The sequence below is a fragment of the Callionymus lyra genome, chromosome 2 (genome assembly GCF_982586985.1).
Source record: "Callionymus lyra chromosome 2, fCalLyr1.hap1.1, whole genome shotgun sequence".
In the NCBI taxonomy this organism is placed as follows: domain Eukaryota; kingdom Metazoa; phylum Chordata; class Actinopteri; order Syngnathiformes; family Callionymidae; genus Callionymus; species Callionymus lyra.
Window position 1 is genome coordinate 43,121,682 of NC_141819.1, and position 20,762 is coordinate 43,142,443.

Sequence of the window (20,762 nt, forward strand, 5' to 3'; positions counted from 1 at the left end):
AAAGCAGCATTCATGTGTCACATATTTATAAATACGTGTCTTGAAATAATAATTTTCTGCATGATTATTGGAGGCAGGACTGACTGACTCACAACCCTTTTTTTTCCTCCGTCTGCTCCGAGCTGATTTGTCACCGCGTTTCCTTTTCCCTCACGAACCAACTGTCGTGTCAGAAGGGCTGTCAAAATATGTCTCCATCGCTGGTTTCCTGATCAAAAACGTCAATGTAGAATCAAATATATACAATTCACCTGTAAATGCACAGCCTTTGTTGTGTACACAATAGAATGTGTGTTTTTATGGAGTCTACTTACTCCTTCAAGAAACATCTCAAGACTCTTTTATTTGTTCAGGCTTTTCCTTGATTCTCTGAGACTCCTGTGTTTGTCTCAGTGTTATCTTGATCTTTAAAGTGTATATTTTATTGAGTATTGTTTGGATTGTTTAAGCGATTTGTAACTCTGGTCTGGAAAAGCGATCTATAAATATAAATTACTTAATTACTTACTTACTTTAACTTTCAAAAGTAATATACATTTTTCTAATTGTAATAGACATTTAATAATATGAATTTTCTTACTTTTCTAGCTAATAGTATTCCATTTTTAAATCTTTTATAGTTGAAGTGACTCAAGAGTAAAATTCTGACAGCAGTGCCGCAATAAAACTTTACAGAAAGAATCCTCTTCAGATTAAAAAAAGAAACTGAGATGTCATCAGATGCGTCACCTCTCTTCGCTACTACAATCCCAAACTGCCGTTGTGTTGTTTTCTTTTTTTTCAGTTGATGACTTCCTTCTTGTCACTCTGAACTGTGCACCAGCACATGCCCTCAGACACACAACCTTCAACACACACATGTCTGTTGCTACACATGCTGCAGAGCTGCTTCTGCTGCTCGCACCTTCAACCCAACATGACCTTTCTCTCCTTTCTGTGGATCCAAGTCACCTTCATTTTGGGGACACATTTCTCAGAAGGAACCAACGACTACCCGTCCAGGGAAGGTGTGTACCTTATATTAAAAAAAATGTAATATTAATATGGATAAACATTATGATTTAAGATTATTTGATTAGATTAGATTTGGATTGTATTACATTTAATCTGATTAATGACATCTGATATTTTATTTTTAATCAAAGAAATATAATATCTAACATGTATATTTATTTCTAACATTTGTCAACCATGTTTACAGTAAGCAGTAGCTGAAAGAGTATGTTCTAAGTCAAATGCAAAGTTGTGACGTATTTGTCTGCTGCACGTGTGGATGACACCGGTGATTAGGTTAGGGTTATTACTATTGAGCTAAAAGTAAACTATATAGGCTGTAACTATAATGGCTTATAAGCAACTGAATTCTCCAAGAGACAATATTTTAGCTACATTTCACAGAAGCAACAGATGTATTGGGTAAAAACAACTCTTAGACATTAAATTGAACCTGAAAAGCGGGAACCTAAATAAATATTGTTGACATTGTTAGCAGTTGAATTAAATGTGAACAAGGGACATTTTAGCGAGCATAGCATTTATTTAGTATCCTCAAATGTCAAGATCTAGATAAGTTGAAGGACCACATTCTAACCCTTCTCTTGTTTAAACCTGACTGAACTAGTTAAGAACACCAACAACCAACTTCTATTGATTTTTTAAGAGGGAAAGATGGATTGAGACCATTGGTTTGGAATACTCTATGTTTTACATTAATTCAATTTCTAATATGTTTATCTCAGAGTTGTTTTTATCATTATCAAAGTTCCTGATTATTCTTCTATAATTGTTACATTACAGATCGGTTGCTTCTTGAAGAGGAAGAGACCCCCAAATGTTTCACGCGGACAGAAGAGGACTTCACATGCTTCTGGGAGACTGACCACAATAACACTTACGATGTGTTCTACAATTTTGACTCGTGAGAACGCCGGTGACTTGTTGCCTGTAATCTTGGTCATCATTATCTTTGTGATTACAGAACGTCAGCCATGGAAAGATGTAAGACATCTACCTGGAGAACAGAGGATGAGACTTTCCTGCATGTCTGTGTATTCCCAGCCTCTGATGTTCACTCTTTTGTGGACACCAACATAAAAGTGATGGATTCAAACACCAACCAAACCATCTACAGTCGCTCCGTGTCTGTGGAAGATCACTGTGAGAGAAACACATTTGATTATCTTGTGTTGACCTCGCAGTTTTAATCTGTTCATCCGTTTACATCCTCACTTGTTCTTTTCCTCAGTTCTTCTGGACCAGCCCTTCAACGTCACCTTACATCCAACTGACCACGTTGGTCAGCTGAGGGTTTCATGGCAGCAGTTTGTTCCAAGATACTGGGGGGACAGAGTGCGCTTCAGGATTAGACACTTGTCGAAGGGTCTTGGGGAGAAAATGAAGGAGGTTTGGTTCCAAATACTCAACTTTTACGATGACATCTGAAATGACCACAGGTCTGCAACTTGCAGGGAAGCAGGAGAAGTGACGATACTGTGATCACACTTCAACCCGGGGACGAAGTTCAGGTCCAGGTCTCCGTCAAGTGTGGACACAACAAGAAGGCAGGACACTGGAGCAGCTGGTCGTCTGCAGTGCAAGCTGTGGCACCACAAAGTGGAGGTGAGTATGGGTTCGTTCCCCACATGTACCTACCCTCGGATATACTCATTCTCACACCTGAGCAGCTTCATCTCAAACTGTTTGCTATGAGATTCCACAGTGACGTATACATAGAGTGAAAATTCATCGACATGGAAAGGAATCAAATTCATGAGTTGATGAATGCTCTTAAGAATCTGATTTACCAATATTGTTTCTAATTATCAAAATCCACGTAAGAAAAAGAGCTACAATTCTGCCTCTCTGATACACCCTTTTGACATTCATCTAACTAAAGACCACCCGGCAGATTTTAAGTATATATGTGTAGTATTGTCCAGTACTTGATTCTGGTGTTGCAATATATACAGACCACATGACTCTTCACAAAGTCGTAACTGCTTTCATTCCTTTTGAATCCAAAATACGTCAAAACATCAGATTTACTAGCAGCTGGAGTAAACTGTATCCTCTCGTCCTCAGTCATCGTCAGGATCTTGCTTGATTTCAGTCTTACTTTAGCTAAAGAGGACATGATGACTGATGCCATCTAGCTGTTGAAAGTTTATTTTATTTAGCAACACAAAAATAAAAGATGTCAATAAATACAAATTTGAAAATTATTTATTTATTTATTTATTATAATTATATAATTTATTCTACAAAAACGTTATTTAAATATAGTTCATGATACAACTCCTGTAAGGTTTGACATGGACATATTGGACGTGAATTGATATTCACGCCACACAACGCTTTTCTTTCTGCAGATGACATTTCGCTAGTTTGCTTCACCGTTGACCTGCAGATGATCACCTGTCAGTGGAGCAGCAGTGGTTTCAGAAACAAGAGCCAGATGTTTCACAAGATGCTTCTGAGGTAAAGCTGCAGTCTAGATCATCAACTTTCTGAAATATACAACTGTAATATTACAGAGACATGATTTCATCTCACAGTGAAACCACGAGCTGGACTGACTGGACCGAGTGTTCGCCGGAGAGTCTCTCCGCTGACAGTTGCACTTTTAACGCATCTCAGTCCACGAAGGTCAAAGTCAGAGTCCTCACTGACATGAATTCATTCGGACAAACTTTCTACACACCAGATTTCAGCGTCCAGAGCAGCAGTAAGACGTCATCACTTTGCTCTTGTGTCTTCATGGACCCTGGTTTTAGACCCTTTTTTTATTTTGCAGTCAAAGTGTGGCCTCCAGCTCTTGTGAAGGGATCAATAGAAGAGGAGAAGCTGTGTCTGGAATGGAACGCTCCAGTTTTGTCAGTGCCGGCTCCTCTGCTGTACGAAGCCGCACATCAGACCAGAGGACAAGAAGTCTGGACAGTAGGAAGCTGTTTTCCTTTTTTTCATCATCTTTATCGTTCTTAAGTTCAAGTAAAATTGGTCCCATCTGTGGAGCGTTTAGGATCATGGGTGCAGCAAAGTAGTCATACAGACATGTAATTGCTGTTTTATATATCTAAATTGACTAATTTAACACTTTGACTCTTTTTTTCAGAAATAATTAAAAATAATTAAATTTTATCTATATTAAATAAATAATTCCTTTTTAAAAAGTATGATGAAAACGTTGATGCCTTAAAACATACTTTAACATTCTATTAAGAAAGGAAAGTTAATATGTTGAAATACGAAATTGATCAAAAACTAACAAAATAACACAAGATAGTAAGTAATTATTATTTTTAAAGGGCCTTATTAAAATACTAAGGCGCTTAAACAACAAAACCAATAAACAATAAAACACTTTTTATATAGAATTTACAAATATATTTGTACAATATCGATACACAATCAAAAGTCATAATGCTGCTCCAACAAAAAGTATGTATGTGCAGTGATATGTTACAGACACAAGAGGGCAGCAGAGTGCTCAGAAAGTTACGTCGACCTTTAACCACACTAAAAAACGATGATATGGAGTAAGTTTGCCTGTGTATACTCATTTCTAACCACATGCTTTCTCTCAGATATCGTCTCTAATGGGTCCATCAACTGAGATGTGTCTGGAGGTCCCAGCCGGGACTCACTACAGAGCGAGAGTCAGAGCAAAAGTTGAAGGATCGATGTTCTCTGGTCACTGGAGTGACTGGTCAGATGAGCTGAGTGGAGACACGCCAGCCGGGACAGGTCAAGCTCTGGTCCACTAGTCTTGTGTTTTTAATATAAATATTTTTTTAATGTTTTAATATGTCAATGGATATTTCTGTGCTGTTACAGATGCTGTTGTGTTGATGTGCATCCCAGTTGTGTTGCTGGTGGCAGTTCTCTTGCTCTTCACTCTGTTTCCTTCATACTTGAAGTAAATGTTTTAACTTTGCTTAACTTCTCACTTGACCAGCTCAGAACATTTGTTTTTACACTTCTGTCCTTCACTCCCATGACAGCAAACTCAAGGAACATTTGTGGCCTCCTGTGCCGGACCTGGACAAGGTTCTCCAGAGCTTCCTGGCAGAGATGGACAACCACAAATGGGTAAACAAGTGTCAGTTGAGACTCATGTTGAAAAAGTTTTTTTTTAAAGGTAAAGTCTCATATTCCAGGAGCTACCAGTCACGGTGAAGCAGTGTACTGAGGAAATGTCCCCCTCCGTGGTTGAGGTGATGTCCAGAGAGGAACCATCAGAACCAGTGTTGGCCTCAGAGCACCTGCTGCCACCAGACGACGTCTTCTCCAGCAGAGAGCAGCTCCATACAAGCTCCGTGGACAGACTGCTCCCGGAGTACGTGACCCTGAACAGAAGCAGTCTTGGCCTTTTACCGGTCGGAAACAAGTACGTCCTCGAAAAGTCTGGGGAGAAAAGAGGAGCAGAGAGACCGGACGAGCGTCTGAAGAGTCCTGACACCTGCGGAAATTTCTTGAACTTCTCTTATGTAGCTCCAGCTGAAGCTGCAGGTGGGTTGAGAAGCAGTGACACCACTGAGTCTGGAAACCTCTACACAAACCTATGAGCAGCACAGAGAGAGTGAACCTGCATCAACTTATGCACTTTCCCAGCATATTGTGTTTCCAAACCCAGCTGTTGAAGCGTCTTGTTCTGGCACAGAGTGGGTTAAATACTGACGACACCATAGAGCAGGGATGGGCAATTGGATGTCCTCTGGGGCCACATTATATACTGACTGTTGTGAGGGGCCCTCAATCCAAAGGAGAGGAGCGAAGAGCTAAAATATGACAGAAAAACTTTGAAAAAACAAAGCAAGTAAGAATAGTAAAGAAAGAAATATCAGTATAAAATAAACCTGGCTATGTCAAAACACTTTTACAAACCTTTCTAGTAAAAGAAACGGATGGGAAAATAACTCTAAATCTTCTTCTCTAAATATGATGTCAATAATTCTGACCGGCAAGACATTTTCATAAAAGTAAAAACAAAAAAATTAGGAAGTAAAAATAAATAAATATATATATATATATAGAGAGAGAGTTAATACAATAATAAACTCAATATTAAATTGTAAGCTGTTGGAAATAATGTCTATGTTCTACTCTGACCTCTTGAGGGCCGCATGAATACAGTCAAAGGGCCACATGTGGCCCCCGGACCGCACTTTGCCCAGGTGTGCGATAGACAGACATTACCTGCCATTATACCAACTGCACCTGAACTCACCTGCAACCTTGTCTGGGAAGCACAGAAGCCGGGATCACCTTGACCTCCCAAACAGTGACGTTGAAAGAGCAAATCATTTGATACAAACCAAAGAGTCACATGAGCAATAGGCCTGAAGCATGATTGGGTGAACATTGGAGCGAGTCATGCTTGAATGGTTGAGTCTCCTGATCTACAAGCATTATATGTTTTAATAATTGGGGGGAAAAGCTATCTACGGGTATTAAAAAAAATTAAAAATTAGTCCACTCAAAATTATTATCCAGCAACAATAATTAAATATACTTAGAAAATGAAAATAGATAAATAGTTAAATAAATCAAGCTTGAACGTGAAAACGAGTGAATGGCAACAATATGCTTGTGGCAGACAGTTTAGCAGAAATCGTTTTTGGGGAAAATAGGGAATTTAAAGATAAGATTATCATTCCGAGATGTCTGACGCTAACTATCATAGAGGATTTAAAAGTGTTGGGTAGAGATAAGGTCAATTGTTGGTAGTGTACATCATTGCTACATATGATACATACGCACACTGTCAATGCGGTGCTTTAATCCCGAGCCCACTAGAGGGAGCTGTATAATAGGACACCGTTGTACAAACGATGTGCATAAGCTTTGATTTATAAACTTTATATTTTACGCTTTGCTTATTTTGTATAATAGAAGTGAAATCCTTTATTAAGTAGTATAGTTGGAGCAACATTTACCAAGTTTGACGTGTTATTTTTTTAAAATACAGTTGATTCAAATGTGTTTTCTATACACAAATATACACGTTGTATTACCCAACTGTTGTGTGATATTGATATAGGTTTGTGGTGTAAATAAATTCAGTATATGGTATTCTTCCCATTTTCCTTAGGTATACATTTTACTTCAACTTAGAAAACAATATTAAATATACTTTATATTTTGAATTGACTGATTTATTGTGGTTTATTGACTCACACATAAAACTACGGAGCCATCTTCTATTTAAATGGCTCAACAAGGGAGGATCTTTGTAGCCCTTTGTTTTCTTATTACTGACCAGATCCCAGACCTTTGACTTACCAGACCTCTTTGAAATGATGCAGTAACTCAAAGTGACAACATGGCGGAACATTGTGTCTCTCCTTGAAAAGGTCCACCATGTGGCTTCATTGAAATTTGCCTTTTTGACATCTATTTGAAGATTGATGATGAAAGGAAAAGTTTAAAACAAATATACTGTAACATTCATCCAGTGAAAATGTAGATACTCTTGCCCTCCCTTGTAAAATACAGACAAAAGATCACGTCAACTCTCCATACTTCATCTTCTACCTGATTGTTTTTTAATCCTCTTAGTTTTCTTGCGTCTGAATTTCAATCGTTTCAGTGTTTGTTACACAGACAACATGAAGATGATAGATCTTGGTTTAAAATAACAACATTGACTATATTGACTTCTTTGTGACTAGATCTTCTGTCGCCAGTGAAACTAGTAAGATTCAAGTCTCCTCTCAGTGACCTTCAGCTTTTACTGCCAAGTCTAGGAAAGCAGAAATGATGGCATTTAAATGTCAAGAGAGCGATTACATAGTCGACAAAATGTAAGTAATTGTTCAAATAAACGATCCATGTAGCCGCTGTTGGACCACAATTGGATTTTTAATAAGTGCCATAGTCGTCACTTTCAGATCAAATTAGAGCCCAATAAAGTCCAGCACTAATCGGAGACTAATAACTGAGGGAGACTGGAGAACTGGATGTTCAGATGATGTCACCGTCCTGCTCTCAGCCAACCAGCCGCCTTCTTTAAGTTATGGCCAAACCGCCTGGGTCGCTCTCTAAAGGTGGACATCACGTCCACAGCCGGCATCCATGACATCAGCGCTGTAAATTAGCAGAGGTGGAACGGAGCAGCTCGACAACACACTGTGTTTACTGGAGGAGCAGTTTCTCCTCCCAGCTGGAATTTTTTCCAGGTTCCATCAGCAGTCCCTCGGACGTCCAGCGCTGGAAGCACCTCCTGATGTCACTTCCTGAACTTTCACCCACAAGCACAGAGAAGCAGTTTAGCAGGAACAGAAGTTTAGATTCAAGGTGAACACGTGAATTTAGGGAACTATCGCCAATAAGAGTCCAGGTCAGTTGTATTTGTATCTTAATTGTACATAGGAGTGTGACTATTAGTTTGTACTTTGAGTGTAGTTTAATTAGTACTGTTGAAGTGTGTGTGTGTTTGTGTGTGCTTGTCCATGTGTTTTGGTTCATGTCGGGTTGTTCTATTAGTTTTTGCAATTTTCTTCGCCATGTGGTGAATTTCTGGTGTATTTCTGGTTGAGTTTGCATATTTGATTATGGTTGTGTTACAGGTACTGATGGGTATCAAACTTCGATTGTTTTGTGGCACTGACTGAAATTCTAAGTTTCGATACCCATGCGTGATCAAAACTTCATAATGTGTGGATTTATCTGACAAAATACTGACGTAGTGTCAAATGCAGTGATCAGATTTAGTGTTCTGTACTGGATTGTTTTTCCTTTAGCTTGGATTGGAATTTTAGCAAAGCAAAGTATTGATACAAGTACTGGTATCAAAACATTTTGAATGATACCAAACCCGACTGATGAGGCCTTATTATACACATATACAGTGTCTGAATTTGTTAAAGGTCACTAGATTGTACTCTTAGTTTAAAAATGATGCCATATGTCAATGAAATACTAGATCAGAGTCAAACATTAGGAAGCAGAGTATCGTGGCACCATTTTTATCATGAGGTGGTTTTAATGTAGTTCCAAGAGTGTTTATGTCTTTATGGGAGGTGTAGCTTATGCTGAACGTTTAAAGCCTGTCGAATAATGGTTGTATTAAAATACTGTTTACATAATGTATACAACGACTCATAGATCCAGATGAGTTGGAGCCCCAAGCACTTTCTGTAAAGGTGCAATAAAAAATAAAATTGTTCTGTTAAAGCTAAGGCTTGCCTAGCATTAGCTTACTTAGCATTAGAAATAAGATATTGTAGATACAGAACTTTCTTCTAAATCATGTACAAACGTCAACATTATTTGAGTTTCACTCAAACAATTCTGGTGTTGTTGGTTTGGTGTAGATTTTGGCAAGTTGTAATCCTTAGTTGATGAAATATAGCATTTGTCTGGCTAGCAAAGAGTAGTAAAGGCTTCTTGTGTATGTTGACAAGGGTACGGACTCCCCATGAAGGTTCGGACCAGGATGGTGTGTTGAGTCAGTGATGCCAGTCACCATCGACAATCCTCTCTGGTGTTTGCATGGTCACAGATGAAGACATGAACGAGTCCATTGGTGACGGAGAAAGGTGGCGTGGATGGACTGGCAGGCACATAATGGACTTGTGTAGCAGCAAACAAACGGTCAGAAATCAGGTGTGAAAACTTAAGTTCAATAGCAAATAATTAGATATTTGAAAATATAAAAATAATGAAATAAAGAATGTATTTTTCAAGTTTGTTAACTCTACAATCAAAGCACTAGAAGTTGAGTTCAAATCAAGTGTTTTCGCCTACGTTATACATTTCATTTGGTTCTAAACTTAATCATCACCAAAGATTTTAGCACCAAGAATTTCTTCATCTACTTAAGGCCACATCAGTTCCACTACTTGATCCTACATCAAGATTTCTACTTGCAAACACTCACTTGCCACTTTGTTTGGTTAACTTGTTCTATAAGTCATGAAGATTAGAACAACTTTATTGATTAATACTTTAACAGAGTGTGCTAGCTCCAATGATCTTTGTGTCTAAGACGTTTAATTGAGGTGAGTATCAGGTGGAATGATTTAGATCTTTTCTTTCACATTATTTAATGCAGCCCTTCACAGCACTGGACATGTGTGTTGTGCTTGCATGTACTGAGAGGGGGCGCCGGTGAGCACACTCATATGGCCTTGTTGATGAGCACGGAGCAGCAGGTGAGCGCACCATCCACCTTGACCTTCTCGGCGTTGGACACAGGAATCAGCGTGTAGTCCTTCAGCTTCTCAAACACCTGCAGACAGTTTTCAGATTATCAACACTTGATCACTTCTAACATTGAATTATATCATGATTGAACTTCTTCCATTCATCCTTTCATTCTACAGATATTCACCATTGATCTGATTTATGATTTGTCCTGCATCCATCCATTCATAACCCTTTCATTGTTCCTCACCATCCATCCATCCATTCATAACCCTTTCATTGTTCCTCACCATCCATCCATCCATCCATTCATAACCCTTTTATTTGTTCCTCACCATCCATCCATCCATTCATAACCCTTTCATTTGTTCCTCACCATCTATCCATTCATAACCCTTTCATTGTTCCTCACCATCCATCCATCCATTCATAACCCTTTTATTTGTTCCTCACCATCCATCCATCCATTCATAACCCTTTCATTTGTTCCTCACCATCTATCCATTCATAACCCTTTCATTGTTCCTCACCATCCATCCATCCATTCATAACCCTTTTATTTGTTCCTCACCATCCATCCATCCATTCATAACCCTTTCATTTGTTCCTCACCATCTATCCATTCATAACCCTTTCATTTGTTTCTCACCATCCATCCATCCATCACCCTTTCATTTGTTTCTCACCATCCATCCATTCACAACCCTTTCATTTGTTTCTCACCATCCATCCATCCATTCATAACCCTTTCATTTGTTTCTCACCATCCATCCATTCACAACCCTTTCATTTGTTTCTCACCATCCATCCATCCATTCATAACCATTTCATTTGTTTCTCACCATCCATCCATTCACAACCCTTTCATTTGTTTCTCACCATCCATCCATTCACAACCCTTTCATTTGTTCCTCACCATCCATCCCTCCATTCATAACCCTTTCATTGTTCCTCACCATCCATCCATTCACAACCCTTTTATTTGTTCCTCACCATCCATCCATTCATTCACAACCCTTTCATTCGTTTCTCACCATCCATCCCTCCATTCATAACCCTTTCATTTGTTTCTCACCATCCATCCCTCCATTCATAACCCTTTCATTTGTTTCTCACCATCCATCCCTCCATTCATAACCCTTTCATTTGTTTCTCACCATCCATCCCTCCATTCATAACTCTTTCATTTGTTTCTCACCATCTATCCAACTACTAACATCCATTGTTTTAAACTCTCATATGTCTATCCACCCATTAATTATTCATTGTTTTCCATCAACACATCCATCCATTAATCTAATGATTTGTTTCCCAGCATTCATCCATCCATATTTGTGTTTCTAATCCTCCATAAATCTTTCTCCTTTATGTTGTTCCGCCCCCTCAGATAAGCAGTGGAAAAAGGATGAAATACTGTCTCTGAGAAAGTTTGGTGTTTGGAATATTGGAAAGTTTGTTGTTTATAATGGTTAAACTACTCCACCAATCCTCTCTCTCGAACCCGCTGTCTGGTGGGCCTCGTAATAACTTCACGAGAAATCTAAAAATAGAGTTCAGGAGATGAACTAAAGAGCAGAAGTGGGAGCCGAGGACGGGATGAGCTCCACCGGGAGACCTGCTCAAAGGATCTTCAACAGCTTGTGTTATGTCTCAGTCCATTGAAATTATTAGAACTTTCCACCAAAAAAGGTTTCCAGCACACATACGTAGACCCTGGCAGAGCGCTCGCTGCTAAACACTGCGCCATATGCTGCGTCAAAAATAGACATAAATAGACTTTATTATGATCCTATTCCTCAGATCATCTCCCCTGGAAGAACAAACAGTGGAAGTCCACAGATGCATCATTTGGTGAATTCTTCTTCTAAAAATATCTGCAGGAGGTTGGGGTTTCAACCGCAGGGAACATTTTGAGGTCTGAAGACGGTCTGTGAGGATGGCAGGCTGCTGCGATTGCTCCGCTGAGATCGTTCCTGACTTGTTGATACGTGAACCTCCGCACGTCTGAAAATCACCTACTGACGTTCCCCAAACCTCCAGAGTGGAACAATAACAAGTCATTCAGCGACCATGGAAAAAAGTCTTTGCGGTGTCATGCAAGGTCGTCCTCACCATCTACAGCTTAAAGGAAAGAACACGTGTTGCTGGTTCGATCCGCTCACATCGACATTAACCCATGAGTCACTAATTTAGACTTTAGTATCAGAACGAATCCTAGTGATTCAAATTAATTTTATGCATCCCAGAATATATCTTTCCTACAGGTCAATCTCAGCGTGAGGTAGCTTCTGCTGTTAATCTGCACCGCAGCTCGTTGGACCGGGGGCCCGGTTGTTTTGCTCAGAGGTCTGGACAGGATGTAGGGACACAAAGGCATGTCCTTGTTAAACTCCCTCCAGTAAATCAGTCTGTCTGTCCCGGCTCGGCTTCTTCCTCCCTAAGGAGCAGTGTTGTTACATAAGTGTGATTCACCTTGAAGCTCTCGGGATACTGCTCGACCGTCTGGTGCAGCAGCACGTGTCCTTTACCGGGCAGATTCATGTAGATGGTGTTGGCGGCCAGATCGTCCGGCACCGTCAGCTTGTCGTAGCGGTGGTCGCTCATCTGCTGCATGATCTGGAGACATGGGAGTCGGTGAGAGAGCAGTTGGACAAATGTTCCAGTAGATCTAAACGCTGTCACGGTTCATTCTATGTTGAAGTAACTTCCTACAAACCTTGGATTAACTTCCTGGTACAATCTCACCTTTAATTGAGCGTCAAGGCCGACCATGGTTGTGTCAAACATAATATTTTTTAATCATCATTTGTTCGGCTTCTCAATACTTCCTGCTCAATAATACATGCTGAAGTCAACTTGTTGTTTGGTAAGACACGCTACCAATGTCATTTTACTGATGCTTGTCATTTACTGAAGACTAAATAAAACAAAACATACATCTTTCAAACCCCTGCTGAGATGCTGCTTGGCTGCCTTACAACACATGAGTGGAGGAAACATGTAAATCCAACCTATAATCTTTCATGTCAAAATTATATTACAAGAAAATAAAAAAACAGTGTGTGCATCTGTGAGTGTAGTGTTGAGAACAGTTACTCATTGTGTTTTCTTTACTTACAATCATCAAATAGCTTCAGTAAGTTCTGTTTTTTAAGTGTTTAGAAAGTGATGCTTCTTTGTTGTTTAGTCAAATTCATCGATGAATTTTAAAACATGATTATTCAAATATCTGTAGATGTTGGGTATACCATCGCGATGCATCCATGTTTAACTTCAAAAATAAAAAAAAAAGCTTTTTACAGTTTCACCCATTAGTTTTATTTTAAAAAATAGTTTACATCTTGTTGTTTAATACATTTGAAGCTATTCTCTGCACTACCTTGATCTTGTTTGAGTCATTCTTCAGCATTCTAGTAGTTTAACTAAATCCTGTGTTCCTAATGTGGCTACAACTACAATCAAGTATTACTGAAATTACACAGTTAAACAAATGATTTGAAATAACCTAATAGCTCAACTAAGCTTAATAAAACCGTTTGTGGTCATTACTCAGGCGTTGGCAAAATTACACTCATTACCAACACAAATGCACAATGTTAGTCTCTTACAAGACAAATCTGCTAATCCTGTGCGAGTTTATACGAGAGTCTGTGTATGTTTGGTGACGATTACTCATTCTTTGTGTGGTTTCATATGTTGAATAAAAGTGTGACAGTGTATGATCTTAAAAGATTGGTATGTAACAGTAGTATATGGTGAGCCTCTGTCAAAGATTTTGTGTGCTTGATTGTGTATTTTTCTTTCTGTGTGTGTTTTAAATTGTATTGGTGTGTGTAAGGGTGTCATTGAATCCATGCAACAAAGTTTATGTTTGTGTTGTGTGAATATTTGGAGGTCTGAACGTGTTCGACTATGTTTGTCTCATAATGGCTGTTGAGAATGCTTGAGTGTGTCATTGAGAGTGATTGTGTGCGTTTCAAGGGGGTGATTACAATTGTATCAGGCATGTATTTTTCAAGTGCGTCTGATTTTGGTGTTTATCGTGTGTCGGCTCATCATCCTGACGAGCAGTAAAAATGGAAGCTGCAGTTTGGAAGCGAGGCAGAAGACGATGAACCTCAGACCAAAACATATTAACTCACATCACTTGATGAAGTGATTTTGGCTTCGAAGTCGAGTCTCAAAACACTTGAGTATCTTTCAGCTTCTGATTCTGAAACCTGCCTCCTCCTCAGAGTTCTTTCATCACTGCCAGAGTGCAGCGGTCCTGCCAGAGTGTTGTGGTCATAAGTAGTTTGAACACTGTCATTATTGTGAATTATATTACTCTCTACTTTCTTTAACCATTGTAGGTATCAAATAAATAATATCTTTATGAACATTATCAGAACAATTAAATCATTTCCGTAAAGCAACACATGACTTCGAACAGACATGATTGACTCGTGTAGTAGAACTCTAACAATAGTAGAATGCTGTAACAAAGAATTGCAGTTACATTATTTCAGAAAATGAGAAAAAATTATATATTTAGTCTCTTAAAATTGGTATGTGGATACTGAGACACCAGATAGAACTTGAACATAAACAGTAGTAGTAAGACTGAAAGCCAATGCAGATTTTAGGGCATTATAACCATTTTATTTTTGCTAATGAAAATCTTTTGACTCCAGCTGACACAATGTTATACACGCACACAACTGACAGCAAATAACAAAGGAAACTTGTTGAAAGTGATTTTTTGGAGCCTTCAAAGCTTCCTTTTTTTTCCTTTTAAATAGCACTTTTATTTTTCTAAAATAAAAACAGTTTAAAGGTTACTGGACAACCGTTGGTGTTTTTCAGTACATCAGCCAAAATGATCTCATAATGTTGATTAATTGTACGACTCTGTGATTCTGAAATGTTCTTCGGACTTCAGTTGCGAGTTCAGATGCTTTGGACCTCAATAGGACTTGATAATATCATATTGCAGAGGTTTGTTAAGACTCAGCGGAACTGTTGTGTCACTGCTGGGTGGACCACAGTCAGCGAGCATGATGCGTGTCAGTGTGGACCAGACACATTCCCGGGTCTCCAGCGAACACGTTACGTGATCGCATCGGGCCAGAATGAAAACACTGTCCGTGGGCCTGTCGGCCAAAACGCTGGCTCTCACACGGGGGATTAGAGGAAGTGCAGGGAGCACCGACTCCAGCGGAGAGCTCCTCACTATTGTGTTCTCAAACCGTCACAACATGGAGGATCAAACGCGTGGGACCCAATAAGAAAACACCACACGTCTACGGCTGATGAGGGACACTCGATCCCACTCCTGGGGAGGAGAGTGGAGAAATACAGTCAGATTCCAGGTATAAATCCTGCAGCATAAGGCAGGAAAGTGTTCGGAGAGGTCGTTGTGACACGATGACAAAATAATATCTCGGCTCATTGTGGCTCTGAAAGAAGTTCAGAGCCAGTTCACAGCAGGTACTTCTAGAGTTTCACCCTGGAAATTGATCTGGGCTGTCAGGAACATCAGGAACCTCTTTCAATAGCAGCCGTTAATGGAGGACCCCGTGGTGTGATATTTTAGATTTAGGAGGTCGAAAGTCGGGCTTGAGGGGCTGTCAACAGCCCGAATGGACCTGCAGGGTCCAGCACAGAGTAAATTATGACTTGAAGGTCATATTAAGCTGTAATATCTTTTCTTCAGCTGTCAACATGCCAACACAGTATCACGTAAATAATGTCATGGTCAACCTTCCCAAAGTCAAACGTTTAAACTTTAAATGTTGAGCGAAACACAAACGCTATCTGAAACATGATTCAGCATTAGTATTCTTAACCTTTATCCACTTTTTGAAACAAGATTCCATCTACAGAAAAACAGGAAGAAAAATTCAGTGGGCAGGACTTTTTCTGATCTTGAAGTATAGTTGTTGGTCACTGAAGAATCTGTACCATCCATACTCAAGACTACAGTAATGTAGAGTTGGGCACGTGAGGCCAGACAAGTACATGGTCGTAGTGATCGTCTGGACCTCCAGAAGCTTCTGATGAGCATTAGCTGAGCTTCAAATGTGAGTTCTTGTGATGAAATATATTCCCCTGAGCCAGGTGGACCTTAGACCAGTATAGTTGATGAACAGGAGGTTCTTTTGTCAGACGGATACAGCTTTAATTGGTTTATGAGAAATAGCCAAACAAGTTGTCGTCACATTATTCTATGTCTGACAACTGAAGCCATCAGAGGGTCGTGCCTCCATAAATCCTGACGTTCATCTCTCTCCAGGCAGAAGCAAACTGGCCCTGGTCCAGTTCCTTCAGTGCTGAGTGGGCACCAGAATGTGCCCGGTCAGAAAAAGCCCAAACCAAAATATTTACGGGAAGGTAATGAAATCCCCCTCTACCACCACCGGGGGGGGCAGTGACGGTCTGTCAACAAAGAGCCACAGTGAGGACTCCCAGCAACTCCAATCTGGATCTTGTTTTGGATATTTACAATGCTCGTGGTGCTAATCCCCCACTGGTCGGCCACAATGCGCCTTTTCAGCGGCGAACAACAGCGGCGAGGATCCTGCAAGCTTGCTAATCTAGAGGGGAAATGAGGAGGAGATGACTTCCTGTTGATCTACCATAACTTTTTATTATCAACCCCTTGACGCTCGTATTGAGTTATTATTGCTGTAGCCCTCTGAACAACACCTCTGGGCATGGAAACAATAGCTGAGGTGATGATTCGAGCCAGGTGAAAGAATGAGACGTTTATAGCATACACAGGGAGATTTTTTTATTGGAAAATCAATCCTAGAATAATTCTCTTTAACGCGTGCTGCTCACAATTATTTATTAGGAGTAATTTTACTGCTAGTTTCTATTGTAGAACGTAATGATCGTACCGGTCATCTGACAGGAAAACTGAATAATCAGATGAGTTTGGCACATGTATTTGTGATTTTGTAAATATAACCATCTTCTATAAAGTTGATTTTTTTCTTCTTCTCTACTGTAACCACACAGGACATATAAACTTACAGTGATATTGGAGAACCAACAGATATTGAAAACACATTTTAATAGAAAACTAACAATTCACACAACAAAAATCAAATAAACCCAGGCATCATATTTAATCCGTCTAGTTAACAGGTTAAATCAGCGATAGATAAATTGAAAAAAATGTTAAGGTATTGAAAAGTCTGTTGAGCTTCATCAACTTACTGCATCTACATTTGTTTCCAAAACAAGATAAATACTCCTGTTAGGCCCGTTTCTGGTTTTATATTCTGGTAAATTGAAAACGTCTCTCAGTGCTTGATATGAAAACACTGTCTCTGACCCACCACTGTCAAACAGTTGGATGGTCACATGATACTCAGACTATCCAGGCTGCTCGTCCAAGCAAAGTTACGTGGTGAGAAACATTGATAAATAATGGTTACAAAGAGTTCTACTACATGAGTCACGACAGTTCAAAATAAAAACAATCATTATATTAAATATGAAAACGTTTGGTTTTGTTGCTTTAAGTCAGCTGGAACACTTGGATGTCTCTCAGCGGAGACCAAAAATACAGAATAATGAATGTTGTTGGTACTTCAGGCCTGATGCTGCAACTCTCTGTGTCGATGCTTGTATCATCTCATGCAACAGAGTGTGTTGCTCACTATAGCAGATGGATCTCTTTTAAAACATAACACATTTTCATACTTCCACCAAATTTCCTGAACTGTAGCTGACTGCACCTTGTATGTGATCGTGCACGTGACCAACAATGTATACGATCCTGGTCTAATCAGATCATGTTCATCGGTCACATGACAACAGCAGTGCTGTAATCAGGCTCTGGTCGGAAACTTCAGCGCCATTACGACATCCTCTGGCCCTCGAGGGGGGCTGTGACCAGCAGCCATGACATCATAACTGCAAATGTGGTTACTGTGAGGGGGGGCCGTCAGCCACACTGACACACACGCTCTTTCTGGGATCATGATTTCATGAGTCAAGCTCGGTGGTGACACGGACAGACGGATGACCCAATCAACCGGTAAGTGTGCAGGTCGAACACAGTCACACAAATACACAACATGACAACAACATCTTTATGATATAAAGTCAGAATGTAATATCTCCTAATGAGCTGTGGTCTGTGGATCAAACCAGGAGCCGGGAGACCACAAACAGTGAGGCCAGGTCCAAAACAAGTCATTAGGAGTCTATTCTTAGACCTTCATGGCACCCACTGAACCAACTTCACCTAATTACCAGCGCTGGCTTGTAAAGAGGACTCCATTGCAGAAGTAAAGTGCAGTAATGAAGTGAGAAGTTCATTAAGGATCTCACTGACGGCGGCTTGTTAACTAGCGGGGTCAACCAACAGGCAGGAAGGAGTCAACCCTGGAATGTTCTGCTTGTTTGGGGTAAGAGCTTAAAAAAGACCTGATATGGAATCATAAAGTTTAATTGAATGTTAACAACCACAGCCAGTAGGGGGAGCCGTCACACCAGAAGGCACCTGAAAACATTCTATAACGATGTTTTTATATACAGTATATTTATCTTTTTTACCCTTTTACCCCAACGTATCAACAATTTTAAAGTGAAGTAAAAAGGTCCGAGTGTAAATCTAAGTGGAGTAAAACCACAATGCTGCATTCAATGACGAATAAAACTTACTTATTTCCGGCTTCATATAACATGTCAAACTTTCTGGACCATTTTAACAAAAAAATGTTTTTCCAGCTATTGAACTGCTTTCTTTTTCATCGTCTGTTTAGATTTGTTTTTTCCTATAGGCTCCAGCCCACTGCAACCCCGATAGTGACATAAGTAAGTAAGTCAGTAAGTAATTATTATTTGTCGAGCACCTATCGCAGACAAGGGTCACAAGGCACTAAGCAGTAAAAAATTTATGAATTTAATATTGTTAACTGACTTGTATTCGAGTGTTTGTGCATCTATGGAAGAACTTGACAAGAAGAAACAGTACAACAACTTACTCAGTAGTATTACCTCTGCCAAGAAAGTTGTTTTTCTGTCAGATACAAGGTTAAAAAAAAGAACAATGGATGGATTTGAAAGTCATTAGAACTTGTGGTATAAGCTGCGACTTAAATCTACCCTTATCATTCAATTGTGTGGGATTTAGTGACTTTGATGTGGGAAGTGTCCAGGAGGCATCGTAAAAGGTGCTAAAAGGCTAATATGTGGTAGAGGTCAAAAACACAAAAAAGGGAGAAGCCAAATGACTTTTATGTGCTCATTCATTTACCATCCCTTCACTCCGTCCCTATGCTTCCACCATAAACTCAGGTTACCTCCACTAAGGATTGTGGCAATTTGCAGTCGGGAGGGAGAAGACGAACACAATTTTTCATGACTAAAGCAGAGAAGAAAAGACAGAAGAAACAATCAACAGAAGTCAGAAGCACATTGGCGTCGTTCCGATGTTGTAAATAAATCTGTAGAACAATTTGTGTTGTTTCGCTCTTCTTTCATGGCGAGGAAGTGAAAAGGACCAACGGGTCTGAGCCAAGAGGCGACTGAATAAACAGCAGCGGGATTAAAAAACAAACAGGGAAACTAGAAGCACATTGACTTCAACAGCTTGTTTGGGGACACAGGTTTCTTACTTTGAGGGTCTTCTGGGCCGGTTCACTGGCCCCGATGATGATGAGGTCAGGTCCGCCCATGCTGCAGAAGGTCTTCAGGTGAAGCTTATCCATCACTGGGACGGTCGACACGGCGTAATCCTGCACACAGACCACACCTCAACAAAGATGCATCAGCACAAAGCAGATGAAACAAAAGTTAGAGCGTTCAGTCTGGAATTAAGCCTCTGTGGAAGGAGACTGGCAGGAGATGTCAGCGGGCCAAAGGGATCATGGGAGGATTACAGAGACTCCTGGGAAATTGACGAGATCGAAAGACTGGATTTGCGGGATGTTTGCACACTAACTTTGTTAAGATTTTAAGCAAACGAGCAGCAGGATGTTATACCTTATTCAGGACCTTCAGGACCCACAAATATCTTTGTCAAACTACTACACAAACATCCAAGTCAGGAGCTGATTCACATTTGTTCCATGGATTTTTACTGAATCCTCATTCCACCACTAATTCATATTTTCCTGTGCTTTTGTTTATTAGATTTAGATTACCCTTTGTTAAAATGAGGGGTGAGTAGAAATTGAATGAAGTTTTGGATGATTAACACTTTAAAATCATGTGAAGAGATACATCTAGTATATATCAATTATGCAAAATTTGTTTCACTATTGTGATACAAACAACTAAAAAGCCTCTTCATGAAAGTGTAAAAGATTTCTGTTTCCTCTGAAATTTCTTTGAAGATTTAGATTTAAAGATACAGATAACTTTAACCCAGGTACTGACTCTCCACTTGGCATATTACATGGCCTTCCTAACTTAACTGGGTGTTATCACTCTTTAAAATATGCCTCATTCAAATCGTGCAATCAAAAAAGAATGCTTTCATGATGATGTTTGATATTGACATATATCATGAATGTGCAAATGAAACACTTTTCCCGCGATGACAAGACACATTAAATGACGAAAGTAGTAGAATGACTTTGACAATCCTCTGACTTTATTTGTGGCCAAACTTACAG

General features: G+C 39.7%; 2 protein-coding genes across 2 annotated transcripts in view; one reads left to right on the forward strand and one right to left on the reverse strand.

The window, feature by feature from the left end:
• The first annotated feature begins 826 nt into the window (after nucleotides 1-826).
• mpl (MPL proto-oncogene, thrombopoietin receptor) lies at nucleotides 827-7,145 on the forward strand. The gene is made up of 12 exons (XM_087785375.1): nucleotides 827-1,007; nucleotides 1,798-1,918; nucleotides 1,979-2,157; nucleotides 2,246-2,403; nucleotides 2,469-2,619; nucleotides 3,369-3,477; nucleotides 3,555-3,724; nucleotides 3,794-3,936; nucleotides 4,584-4,743; nucleotides 4,834-4,915; nucleotides 5,001-5,088; nucleotides 5,157-7,145. Exons 1-12 carry the CDS (start codon nucleotides 827-829, stop codon nucleotides 5,562-5,564), a joined length of 1,950 nt encoding a protein of 649 aa, XP_087641501.1. The 3' UTR covers nucleotides 5,565-7,145.
• A 2,742-nt stretch (nucleotides 7,146-9,887) lies between these two features.
• ddah1 (dimethylarginine dimethylaminohydrolase 1) overlaps nucleotides 9,888-20,762 on the reverse strand; it is a 68,557-nt gene continuing 57,682 nt past the window's right edge. The window contains exons 5-7 of the mRNA XM_087785377.1: nucleotides 19,761-19,880; nucleotides 12,619-12,762; nucleotides 9,888-10,231 (exon numbers count right to left, since the gene is read on the reverse strand). Coding sequence (XP_087641503.1) covers nucleotides 10,121-10,231; nucleotides 12,619-12,762; nucleotides 19,761-19,880 — 375 coding nt within the window. The 3' untranslated portion in view covers nucleotides 9,888-10,120. The remainder of the gene's footprint in view (nucleotides 10,232-12,618; nucleotides 12,763-19,760; nucleotides 19,881-20,762) is intronic.